Source organism: Sturnus vulgaris, chromosome 11 (assembly GCF_052056855.1).
Source record: "Sturnus vulgaris isolate bStuVul1 chromosome 11, bStuVul1.hap1, whole genome shotgun sequence".
Taxonomy (NCBI): Eukaryota; Metazoa; Chordata; class Aves; order Passeriformes; family Sturnidae; genus Sturnus; species Sturnus vulgaris.
Window position 1 is genome coordinate 16,645,312 of NC_142253.1, and position 13,052 is coordinate 16,658,363.

Sequence of the window (13,052 nt, forward strand, 5' to 3'; positions counted from 1 at the left end):
AGCTGAATTTTACCACTGCTTGTACTGCACCTCTCCTCTGGCAAAAGCACCTTCATTTCCAGGACTGGACATGTGACACGGAAGCAGGGGAAAAACAACTTCTAGAAGTAAATAAAATTACTTCCAAAGTGAAGGTGCTTTGAGAGAATGCCTTGAAACAATTGTTAAAACCATTAGAGATCCTAGCTCCTGAAAATACTGTCAGAAGAGAATCAGGGTGATGATTTTTTGTAGGGGAATTGGTGCATTTTCTTCGCATATATCTTCTTTGCATGTCTTAGTGCATTTTGTGTTTATAAACTGCATATCAGTAAAAAACACCCTTTCAAGCAGAAGAACTAGTCTCTGTTAACCTAGTTTAAATATGTGCTTACCCACTTAGGTTTTTCCTCCTTTCATTACTTCGCTTCTGTCAAACTTTTGTCTTTTCCTTGAGTGTAGTTGGGAAGCACAGTGTTGAAATAGCTGTAGAATTTGCCCATATCTTTTGGGGGATGATGTTCCTACTCTGTATGGCTGACAGAATACCTGAAGCTTGTCAGTCATCTTTTCAGCAGCTGTGTTCAGGTTTTTGGAAGAAATTGAATGTAACCAAATCATGTTTGCTCCTGTGTTCAGAAAGCTGTTGCGTGAGGACCAACTGGAAGCCGTGACAAAGGCAGCCCAGCAGGAAGAGTTGGAGAGAAGGAAACGGCTTGAGCAGCAGCGGAAGGATTATCCAGCCTCTATACCAACAGTACCCCTGGAGTTTCTTCCTGGTAAGCACTGGGAGATGCCAGCCAAAGCAAGAGTTTTAAAGATGGATTCTGAATGAAGAAGGTAGTGCCATGCTTGTCCATGACAGGACAAGGAGTAATGGTTTTTGACCTAAAGGAAGGTAGATTCAGGCTAGATACAAAGAAGAAATGCTTTACAATGAGGGTGCTGAAACACAGGTCGTGCATAATGTGTTGTGATGAATGCTCCTCTCCTGGAAACATTTAAGTTCAGGATGGATTGGGCTTTGAGCAACCACATGTAGCTGAAGATGTCCCTGATCAGTGTAGAGGGGTTGGACTAGATGACCTTTGAAAGGTCCTTCCAACCCCAAACGTTCTGTGATTCTCTGCTATACTTGGACTTTCAAGTGTAAACTCTTAGAATAGCAGTTCCAAACCACTTGTAGGTTCAGTGTAGGCAGTTCCACTTCTGAGCCTGTTTTCTATCAAGATACAGTGGATGCTTGGTGAAAGGTGCCAGGTAATGTTTGTTGAAGATGTTTTGACATATATTAAGTGTGTGTAGGGGGATGCTGAAACAGAGCTCTCTTGTCTTTCCAGCTGGTATGGGAGCTTAAATCAACAGATTTGGCAGAAATGCCAGATCTTGTTTGTCCTGGGAATTGTCTGGTAACATGTGTGTCTGGTACTGGGGATAGTGGAACAATAGACTGGGTGCACATATGTTGGTGATATAACCTTGACCTTCCTGGCATGTTTCAGCAAGCAGTGAGTTGCAGGCAGTATAAATGGTTAAGCATCACTCATGTCTTTGGGTGAATATGTCACCTTGCATTGTTTCCCAATCTGAATCATTTTGGTGATTTAGCTTATAGCACAGCTCCAAAAGATGTAAAGGGCAGAGAAGTGCAGCTGGATGTTGGGCAAGGGTAAGGAATCCTTGAGTTGGCCTTGCCTCTTGAGGAAATATATATTCTCCCTTATGTGTAAGTGTTAAAAACACTTTTACATGTGGGAGAAGGAATAAGAGCTGTTTAAAACACTTTAACTTATGCTGGGTAGGTTCAATCCCAGAACAATGTCATTGCTTGCTGTGTTACTAAAGTGGTGCTGTTTGGCTCTATTAGCCTCTCCCCCAAATGGCAGCACTGAAAGCATACAAACAAATGCTTTTGATCAGCAAAAGTTGTTTATGATATGTGGGATGTAATTATTACAGTGTCCCTACTAACAAAGAGCAGTTATCATCCCTTTAGCAGTTGGTACTTTCTCTGCTGGATGAAACACAGCTTTTATTGAGACCAAAAAAAAAGAGAAACAAAGGCTTTAGCATGTTGCATGGTCAGTGTGCCCCAGTCAGGGCATGAAACAGAGGGTGCCATCAGCAAATGGGCTATTGTTACAGCATATTGAGAATGGAGGAGAGTGTGACCCAGGAAGCTGAGTCATAGCAGGATTGTAGACAGTGAGAGTCTGTTATGGAAAATTCCAGGACTAAGTTATTGGAGCTAAAGTGGAAGGAAATACTGTCTGGTTTCTGAACAGTTTTGTCTCCTTCCCCATTATTATGAATTACTTACTGTTTGTAATTTATGTTTGTAGAGGACATCGTTTTCAGAACAGCAGAGGCGACCCAGCTCCCCCCTCAGGTCCTGGCTGAGGAAGTGATCTGCCTCGACAGTACCAGCAGTGGCAGTGAAGATGATACTAAAGGAAAAAATAGCATTAAAGATGGTAAGTGACCAATTCCCTCAGCCTGTTCTTCTCACAATATGCTGTTTATTCAGCCACAAGTCTGTTTTCAGCTGGTCAGATGCTCCAGTGGTGAATCACTTCAGATTTTTGTAGGCCTATTGGTATCCAATTATTTGGGCAGTTCTGGCTTGTGAGTCCTAAAATGACATTTATAAAATGGCCTGTCAGGGCTTGTGAACTTGTGTTTATTTCTGCTTTATAAATGCACTTAGCTTTGCTCAGTGCATTGCTGAAGAATGCTTACAGGAGATGTGGCACCATTTGCTGCATGTGAAAGGAGCATCTAAGTATTCAGATCTACAGCTGAAAGTGGTTTTTGTGTCCCTTGTCCCAAATGGATTCAACTGGACTCCTTCATGATCCTTAGGCATTACATTAGTAGATAAAATTCGTGTCTGGGCTTGGAAATTAAGAAAACATACAGAAGAGAATGTAAAACACTCCTAGAAACTGTCTCAGGTTGTCTTTGGATCAGCCAAGTTAATGTTACCTGAAACATTTGGAAACCAGTGAAGATGACATTTTCATATGCTGGTCTGAGGGGCCTGGTCTGTGTGCCTGTATCGTGCCTGCCTGTTCAGGATACATCATTAGGCCACGGTGGAATTGCAAAAGCTGGGGGTAGCCTTATTTCCTGCAAGGTTTTTTTCATTCATGATAAACCCTGATGTCAACTTCATCCTTATTCTCTCCTGTTTTGGTTACTTTACAGAAGTGATTGAGCTGAGCTCAGGAGAGGATGATGCCCTCCAAATTGTGGACAGCAGTGACTCTGGCAATGAGGGGGAGGAGGATGGCAGTGAAGAGAGCAGTGGCTCTCATGTGAATGATGCCTTAAATCAGTCAGATGCTCTGGGGCAAGTTATCGTCAACATCAATCATCCACCAAATGAGGAGGACATTTTCCTAGCTCCCCAGCTGGCACATGCAGTAAAACCTCATCAGGTGGGCTTTGTTAACTTTGAAAATACAATTAATTCAGGCAAGCTTGCCTGAGAATCTCAGCAGAACTTCTTTGGTGAGCCCTGCAACCAGTCTGGTTGTGGTGGTGACTGTTGTGGACAACGGTCAAATGATAAAACTGAATTAGAGGAAGGCCAAGGCTCTGTATAACTTCAGCTGTTGTCATTATCAGACCTTTCTATATTTAGATGAACTTTAAAAAAAATAAAATTATAAACAAACTAATCAACCCCAATTCAGATCCTCTGGCTACCAATTAATTTTGATTTATTCATATATTCTCAAGAAATTCTGTGAGCATCTAAAAATACTAAGTTTCTGAGTCTTCCCTAGATTAGAGTACTTCAGTGAACTTGAAACATCCCCTTTACATTTTCATGGTCCTCATGTACTTGCCACTCTATAAATACATACCCGTCCTGGGCTTTTTTGTCTGCCACCATTCTAACACTTTTTCTACTTTTCTGCCTAGATTGGTGGGATCCGATTCCTTTATGACAACTTGGTCGAGTCCTTGGAGAGATTTAAAACCAGCAGTGGGTTTGGGTGTATTTTAGCACATAGCATGGGCCTGGGCAAGACCATACAGGTCATCTCTTTCTTGGATGTACTTTTTCGGCACACAGAGGCAAAGACTGTTCTTGCCATTGTACCTGTAAGTAGTCACATGAAGGGCTGGCTGAGGGGTTTCCTTACACTACTTCTTTTTTTTTGCATAGAGAAGATTGATTAGTGTCCCATCACTCATTAAGGTCTGTCACATCCTTGCTGCTCTTCCCCCTTTATCATTCCCTGTGTTCCTGAATTTGCATGCTGTGAGCTGCTGCTTCCATCTGGGCACACTGGGTGTTATTCCCTAATCTCATTTTTGCTCTTAAAAATCCCAAGTGACTCAGCTGGGTTTTTAATCCTTCCATGGCAAACTTTTTCAGGTTAATACGCTCCAGAACTGGCTAGCAGAGTTCAACATGTGGCTCCCAGCACCTGAAAACCTTCCTGCTGATTATAACTCCAAAGAGGTCCAGCCCCGCACCTTCAAAGTCCACATCCTGAATGATGAACACAAGTAGGTGACAGTAAAAGCTTTTCTGAGCTCTTGGCTCAGGGACCTCTGCTTCTTTCTGGGTCGTTTTCCCTGCATGGATCAGGGCAGTGCAGTGGTCCTGAGGAATTCTCAGTTCAGTGGCTTTGTCTGTGCACCTACCTGTTGATGTCTTCACTTTCTGGGTGGGATATATTTGAATCTGCTCATGCTGCTCCAGCCATTTATTTATCCATGTTGGCCAGGATGTGATGTACTGTGATGGACTGAGCAAAGACAGTGTCTTGAACTGAACCAATTCTGAGCAGGCTGGAAGGGAACGAAGCCTGAGGGACAGGAGCACTGAAGGAGACAGCAGGGAATAAACAACTTGAAGATTACAACCATGTGCATTGGCAGCTCCTTCTGAAAATGGTTTTTGCTGAGGCAAATTCTACAACTCTATAAAAAAGGAGCTCTTGAGTCTGATATGCTTTTGTGCATGACAGACTTCTACACCTTAGTTCCTGTAAGGATTTGTCATTCTCAATCCTGCTATCCATGACACATAAAAGGCTTTTTTTTCCCCTCTGTTTCTGTTTGTTTCCTAAAGAAATTTCATTGTAAACCTCCATCTGGTTTGATGTGAGAAAAGTGCTTTTAATTAATTGAATGGGTATTTTTTCTCAGCAGACTCCAATCCAGTGATTCAACCTGAAATTGTAGTAAAGCTTAGGGTTTATTTGGTTGTTTTGCAGGACGACAGCTGCACGTGCAAAGGTGGTGAATGACTGGGTGACAGAAGGTGGTGTGCTGCTGATGGGATACGAGATGTACCGACTCCTCTCACTGAAGAAGTCCTTTGCCACTGGCAGGAAGAAGAGAACAAAGAAACAAACTGGCCCTGTCATTATTGACTTGGATGAGGAAGACAGGCAGCAGGAGCTTCTGAAAGGTGGGAAGTCAGTCCTCAAAAGGGAGAGTGTGACTCTGTTGTCCAGCTAGCTGTTAACTGGCAGCACAGGGAAACAACCTATAATTTGATTTTAGTTTACTGACATGATAGAGCTTTGCTGGGTGGGATTGTGTCTTTGGAGGCAGAAGGTTGTTGAGCTTTGACTGAATCTTCAATTTCTTCTAAGAGCTGCAAGTAAGTGTAGAATTTAGTACACTGAACTCTGGGACTTGTCAGTGTGAGATTTGTCACTCTGATTTGATGCAAGACACCCAACTTGATGCAATGCAGGTCATTGAACAGAAATCAAGGGACAGTCATGTTTACTTATTACCACGTTTTGCTAAATCAGAACTAGTGGCTATGTTATCTCCTGAATTAGCCTTGCTCTCTGTACTGCTTTGTTGTTTTTCAGAAATACCTCTGTTTTGTGAAGATGGTGATCTTGTAAACCCAGAACTTTGTCTTATTCATCTCTAACTAACACTTCACGTCCCTTGTCCTCAGGGATTGAGAAAGCTTTGTCTCGCCCCGGCCCAGATGTGGTTATTTGTGACGAAGGACACCGGATAAAGAACTGCCATGCCAGCACTTCGCAGGCCCTGAAGAATATCCGCTCGCGCCGGCGGGTGGTGCTCACTGGGTACCCGCTCCAGAACAACCTCATCGAGTACTGGTGCATGGTGGACTTTGTCCGGCCTGACTTCCTGGGCTCACGGCAGGAATTCAGCAACATGTTTGAGCGGCCCATCCTGAACGGGCAGTGCATTGACAGCACCCCCCAGGACGTGCGGCTGATGCGCTACCGCAGCCACGTCCTGCACAGCCTGCTCGAGGGCTTCGTGCAGCGGTGAGTCCAGGGGGGTTCTCAGGAGTGTGCTCCTTGCAGACAGCTCCTGCAGCACAAGTTAGCTGGCTTGTTTGCTGGGTTTGTGCAGTACAACTAAATCTTGCTGCCTTACAGAATCGTGGAATCATTTAGGTTGGAAAAGACCTGTAAGATCATCAAGTCCAGCCATTAACCCAGCACAGCCACCACTAAAGCTTGTCCCCAGGAGCCACACCTATGAGTCTTTTAAATCCTTCCAGGACTGGTGACTCCACCACTTCCCTGAACAGCCTGTTCCAATGAGTGACCACCCTTTCCATGAAGGGAAAATTTCTTCTTCCATGGAGAAATTTTTTCTAATATCCAATCTAAACCTCCCCAGCACGATTCGAGGCCATTTTCTCTTGTTCTGTCACTGTTACCTGGGAGAAGAGACTGTTCCCTACCTGGATATAACTTACTTTTAGGTAGTTGTGGAGAGAGAGAGAGGTGCCCCCAAAGCCTACTTTTCTCCAGGCTGAGTCCTCTCAGCTGTTCCTCATCAGACTTGTGCTCCAGACCCTTTCCAGCTCTGTTGCCTGAATCTGGACACACTCCAGCACCTCACTGTCTTGTAGTGAGGGACCCAAAACTGAACCCAGGATTCAAAGTGGGGCCTCACCTGAGTGCGAGGGGAGGTTCAGTGCCCTGGCCCTGTTGGCCACACTGTAAAGTTGGTTTGCTTTGGTACCACGGACTCTGATAATAGAGAACTACACCTATAACTGCCCTAGAGTGACCTCAGGTTTATTTTGGTGGCTTAATAGCCAATTTGGATGTGTGCTTTGTGACATCCTTATCCAAGAATCTAGAAGTGTTCCGTAAAACTGTTAAGAAAAGTGACAGTGACTCCACCACTCTGGAAACAAATCAGCATTTTTTTTTTCTAAGATGAGGATTCTAAGATGCTAGTCTGGAGTGTCTTAATCATTGGCAGAGCTGAAAATAGACTTTACGTCTTATGTCTGTTTTTCAGCTACCATGGAAAACAGGACTTTTCATCACCCTCTTAAGTCTGTGACCTGTGCTAGAAGATTGTAGTGTTTGAGATCTTTGTAATTGTGTTTACAATTGGTATTTGGCTGCAGGGAGAGTATCTCAGAAGTGTCATGCATTAGAGAAACATGCAATTTAGAGGTCCTTCTCTCTGCAGCTGGGTGGGCAAGAAGTCAAAATCTTACCCTACAGGCAGCCACAGGGAGCTTTTATTGGGAAATTCTCTTCCCTGTATTTATCTGACTCTTTTTATTTCCTCCACAGGCGAGGCCACAACGTGCTGAAGGTTCAGCTCCCATCTAAGGAAGAACATGTCATTCTGGTACGCCTGTCCAAGATCCAGCGGGCCCTTTACACGGAGTTCATGAACCGGTTCCGTGATGCAGGCAACAGTGGCTGGCTGGGGCTGAACCCACTCAAAGCTTTCTGTGTCTGTTGTAAGGTAGGTTTTGGCAGAAGATGCAAAGAAAGATTCTAATGTGTTGGGGAAAGGGGAATATAAGTAAAAGAGGAGGTGAAAGTGTGGTTGGCCTGGGACATCATCTCTCCCCAGAGTGCTTTGCAGTGGTTCAACAGTATTGTTGTCTTTGCTTCCAGAAGTGGGATGCAGGGATGTTAAATGTCCCTTTCAAACTGTGCAAGAAACTTGTTGGCATCAGCTGAAACAATCTGGGCTGATATCTTAAACTCCATAACCTTACCTGCTTAATGCAAACAGGCAGCTTCCTCTGCCTTTGTGCTGTGTGGGGTGCACAGTGACCTCCTGTTTGTTCTCACGGAAAGAATTGGACATGTTTAAAGATACGAGAGCCCAGAAGAAGTATTAGTTCTTTCCTTTGAATAGCTGTAGGGGCTGTCAGGTCACAGTCATTGGCGAGCAGCAGACCAGTGCAGGTCTAACTACTTCCTTTCTTTATCCCTTCAGATCTGGAACCATCCAGATGTGTTGTATGAAGCTCTGCAAAAGGAGAATCTGGCAAACGAGCAGGATTTGGATGTGGATGACCTTGGCACAGCAAGCACTAATTCCCGCTGCCAGCCTCAGGGAATTAAAGTTAAAACAGAGAGTAATGCTTTGGCATCACCAGCTGGAGAAGCTACTAATAGCAAGTTCCTCCAGAGTGTTGGCTTCAACCCTTTTCAGGAGAGAGCAAATCAGGTCGTAACTTATGAGTGGGTGAGTGTCACGACTGGGAAGCTTTTCATTTGGACAGTTTTCTGAAGCAAAGCAAAGAGGAGAGTCCTCTGTTTGAGTTGTGGGTTCCTCCTAAGTTCTTTTTACCACATCTTGATAAGCAGATCTGTGAGATGCTAGGAGGGGTTTGACTCTCATGAGGTAGAAGTGCAGGCAGCACTCTTATGTCATTGTTCTCATCTCTCCAAAAAGGCCGTGGACTTCGTTATTCTAAATAAAGGTGTTAGGGTGAACTTTGATCTAAATAAGATGCTGGTAAATCTAGAAGGATGGAGGGAAGCTCTTGAGATGAAAGAGTCATGAGAGGTTAAGAGGACACTCATTCATCAAAGAAGTTTGTCATTTGGAGCTTCTGCAATGGGAGGTGCAGCAGTAGTTGGGAGTAACATTGTCACCTCGAACAACTGGATGTAAATAACCTCGTTGCCTTGATTTATTTCTCTCACCTTGAGACAGAGTTGTTGAACTAAACAGGGAATGAGCGACTCCACCTGTAATAGTCTCCCATTTCTTGGTAGGCCAAAGACATCTTATGTGATTACCAGACTGGAGTCCTGGAGAACTCACCCAAGATGGTGTTACTTTTCCACCTAATTGAGGAAAGTGTGAAGCTTGGAGACAAGATCTTGGTCTTCAGGTAAGCAGAGTATCCAACTGATCCTGTAGTCATTAAATACTGGAGTAATGGGATCCCCCGATACTGGGAGGTTTTTCCAGAGGATGAATGGTGTGGTGGTTCCCCTTTTCTCCTTTGTTGTATTAATGTGGATTTTCATCCGTGGATTTTATACTTCTGCTGCTGTCACATTTACTAGCGAGGGATGTGCTGCACAAACAGGGTTTGACAACCAGCAGCACTGTCGTGGTTGGGGAAGGAATCTGATACTCCACTTCTGCAGCTAGAGGGCTTTTTCCTGAACAGAGATCTTGGTTTTGCAGCCAGAGCTTGTCCACCTTATCTGTCATTGAAGAGTTTTTGGCAAAGAGACCGATGCCGAGTCCTCCAGGCTCAGATGGAGGGGTTCACAACTGGGTCCGAAACATCAACTACTACAGTGAGTGCATCCAGTCCTCCTCTCTTTTGTTGGGACACTGTTTTATCGCGTGAAGGACTAGTTCCTGAAAGTTGCCACCATCTTCTTTTAGTTATCTTTGGGTGTGAAGATGCTCTGCTGAAGCATTCTTCTGATGAATCTCTTTCAGACTGTTCTTACTTCTGTTGTTTTGGAAGACACTGTCAGTTGAATAGCAACTAAGCAGTAATTTCCAAATCCTCTTTTGACATCTTACTTAGAAGATATTAGACATCTTTGACATCTCACTTACACACTACTGCTTTTTTAAAGTTGCAAAAGATGCTTTTTGCATCCTGTTGGCTGTTTGTTAGATCTTGCATCCAAAACCAGAATCACTGTGGAATGGTTTTGCTTGCTCAAGGTTATGAATTCCTCTCCTTCTTCCCCAGCTTTAAATCTTTCTCTGATATGGCTTGTTGCTTTGTGTGGCTACTTTGCAGGCCAGGACTGAGAAGAGTGATGGATATAGTGTTCCTGAATTTTGCAGAGCTGCCAGAAGCAAGCTGCTGCCCAGGAACAGCAGGGGGTTTGCCAAAGACTTTACAATTTTGCTTTCTCTTGATTCCTAGAGCTTCCTGCATGCATGAGGCCTTTGTTCCTGTTGTTCCTGCTTGCTATCCACCTTGCCTAAAGCAGAGCCTTAAAGGGCTGGATGTGTTGTAGTGGTCCCAGGCCTGGCCTTGAGTAATGTTTACTTGATCTTTCAGTTGATCAAGTCCCAGCCTGGCTGGCTGCATTGCACCTGCCTTTTTGGGCATATTACAGGTACAGAGTGGTCCAGTTGAGATCTGGAGTACATGACTTGAATTGGTTAGGAACCAGTTTCAAAGCTCAGTGTTCAGAAAGTGGGTTTGTTCTGATAGAAATCCCCCAAACATACAGAGCTTTTACCTGTGTCTTTAATTCTCTTCTCAGGACTGGATGGCAGCACCTCTGCCTCAGAAAGGGAACGGCTGATTAACCAGTTCAATGATCCCAGCAACACCTCTGTTTGGCTCTTCCTTTTGTCCACACGGTGAGTTGGCTGGAGCAGCAGGGCACAGGGGAGGACTCATATTGATGTTCTGGATGCATGTGGGTTTCAGTTCTTAACTTCCTTTGTAATATGCTGTCCCTGAGATGATAATGCCATCTGCTTCTGAATTCCCTAGGGATGTAGGATTTCAGCTTTAGGCCTCTGCAACAGTTTAACAGTCTTGGAAACCAAACTTGGGTTTAAAGTTTGACTGGAGGAAACTTTCCATATACCCTTTATGGACTCTTGGCTGTGATGGTTGTCCCTGCCTAGAAGTTTTGGAAATTGACAGCAGTTTGAAATTTGCCTTAATTTTCCAGTGCTGGGTGTTTGGGTGTCAACCTCATTGGAGCAAACAGAGTGGTGGTGTTTGATGCTTCCTGGAACCCGTGCCACGATGCCCAGGCCGTGTGTCGGGTGTACCGCTACGGGCAGAAGAAGCCGTGTCACATCTACAGACTGGTTTCTGATTACACCCTGGAGAAAAAGATCTATGACCGTCAGATCTCCAAGCAAGGCATGTCAGGTAAGCGTGGAGAGCACAACGTTCCACTCTGAGATTTCTCCTCTTAGCTCCTGGAAGTTTCTGTGGGTTTTGTAACTTCTTTTTTTAAGGTTGAAAAACAGGCAAAGAGGTGACAGGCACTATCCCAGGGCTGTGTTTGAGTTGGCAGTGACATGGGATCCTGTAAGAAATTCATGGTGGTAGAGTATCCTGCAGCAAGGTTGTGGTGCCAGTCCTCTGCTGTGCCATTTTCTTCCTCTGCTCCTTTCTGGCTACTGCAACAGATCGGGAGACTCAAGGGGTTGCTCATCCTGTTTTCCCCTCTGTCCTGGATATTGCTCATCTTAAACTGGGTGTTACTATTTAAATAACTCTTTCTCCTTTTTTCCTGCAGTAAGAGAGGGAAAATAGCTAAATTAAAACATATATTGATACCTTTGACGGATAGTGCTTGCTTAGGTGCCAAGAATAATTAATTCATTGTGGTTCTAACATGCCTTTGTACCAAAAGTATCTTTTGTGCTGGCTTGTGCCAGTTGTCAAGCTGCTCTCCTAGAATGTGCAGCTGAGGGTTGTTGTGACCCAAAGAGAGCTCTGTGTCCTTTGCTCAAAACTCCCAAGCAGCCCAGCATGATCAGCTCAGTTTGCTGTTGTGCACTTGAGGTGGAGTCCTCTGTCAGCTGGCCTGGCTCCCAGGAGAGTCCTGGATAGAGGTGTTTTCTCTGTGTGCTCCCATTTGGCCTGTGTGCAGGAGGGGATGTTCAAGAGACACTCAGTCTCTTGTGAGTGAGGGAATGTGGCTGCTTTTCTGAGCTTTTAGTACATAGTTATTAATTTGAGCCTTTTTGGTGGGATTTGTGGGAGAACACATACTGATGTGGCTGCAGTTCTGTCCCAGGATGTGTACGTTTACAGCTTTATTACATGAGGTGGGACATTATCCATAATTAGTTTTGTGTTCCTGTTTGTCAGGAGCTTGGTGACCCACACAGCTTTGCTGTGCAGTCTGGAGCACAGGCACTTGTCAGCCTGACTTGGTCAAACAGGCTCAGCTCTGAATATGATGATTTTCTCCTTGACCTGACATTTACAGAATAATTCTGAGGATTGTGTAGATTGCAAGGAGGGAGCTGTTTTAGGACAGAAGCGTAGCAAGGGCAACAGGGGAGCAGTGCTGATCTCTTCCCTTTTCTTTTTACTCCATTCCCTCTCTTTTCCAGATCGGGTGGTGGATGATCTGAACCCAGTGCTGAACTTCACTCGACGGGAGGTGGAGAACCTGCTGCATTTTGTGGAAGAAGAATCCGACCCTGCTCAGCTCTCCCTCAATCCGAGCAAGATGAAGGAGTCTGTTCTACAATTAGCCTGTCTCAAGTATCCTCACCTCATCACCAAGGTAAGACCTGTCTGCTTCTTTGCTGGCACTGCACCTCACAGCCTGGAGTGGGCCTGGAGGACGAGTCCAGCAGTGTGAGGGGCCATGTGGCAAGAAGGATGCACCTAGGTGCTGGTGGGAATAGGCAGAAAATTCTCTAGAGAGGACCCAAAGATCCCTGCCCTTCCCTGTGATATCTTCCACTCATTTAGAAACACCTCTGTCCTGTACAGGTTTGGGGGCAGGTTGTCAGGCACTCCTTTCTTTAACTTGATGCTGAGCAGGAAGGTGGCAGTGGAGTATCCCAGCTTGCCGCCAGCTGTTTTCCTGGGGTGACTTTAAACCAAAGCTGGGACAGGCAGCACTGGCCTGTGCTGTCAGGAGTGTCACTGGTGGGGTGATGCAGAGTGGGCCTTTGCAGGCGCTGTGGGGCTCTGGGGGCTGTGTGACATCGTGGCAGGCTCCTTGCTTGTGCTCTTGGCCTGGCCAAAGCTCCTGGGTGTTGCTGTGTGCTCGTGGTAAGTGATGGCCTTGGCTGCTAGGTGATGGCATTAGCTGACTGTCACCCTTCAAGATGAGCCTTGGTCACATCGACAGCGGTGCCCCCCG

At 45.2% G+C, this 13,052-nt stretch overlaps 1 protein-coding gene across 3 annotated transcripts in view; it reads left to right on the forward strand.

The window, feature by feature from the left end:
- The window catches only part of RAD54L2 (RAD54 like 2), a 68,042-nt gene that overhangs the window by 47,168 nt on the left and 7,822 nt on the right, over window positions 1-13,052 (forward strand). For all 3 annotated transcript variants that reach the window (XM_088171621.1, XM_014869705.2, XM_014869704.2), the window contains 14 exons: window positions 619-758; window positions 2,322-2,453; window positions 3,187-3,419; window positions 3,910-4,092; window positions 4,370-4,503; window positions 5,217-5,413; window positions 5,921-6,263; window positions 7,542-7,719; window positions 8,203-8,454; window positions 8,991-9,109; window positions 9,412-9,527; window positions 10,464-10,563; window positions 10,884-11,089; window positions 12,289-12,464. In XM_088171621.1, coding sequence (XP_088027747.1) covers window positions 619-758; window positions 2,322-2,453; window positions 3,187-3,419; window positions 3,910-4,092; window positions 4,370-4,503; window positions 5,217-5,413; window positions 5,921-6,263; window positions 7,542-7,719; window positions 8,203-8,454; window positions 8,991-9,109; window positions 9,412-9,527; window positions 10,464-10,563; window positions 10,884-11,089; window positions 12,289-12,464 — 2,509 coding nt within the window. The remainder of the gene's footprint in view (window positions 1-618; window positions 759-2,321; window positions 2,454-3,186; window positions 3,420-3,909; window positions 4,093-4,369; window positions 4,504-5,216; window positions 5,414-5,920; window positions 6,264-7,541; window positions 7,720-8,202; window positions 8,455-8,990; window positions 9,110-9,411; window positions 9,528-10,463; window positions 10,564-10,883; window positions 11,090-12,288; window positions 12,465-13,052) is intronic.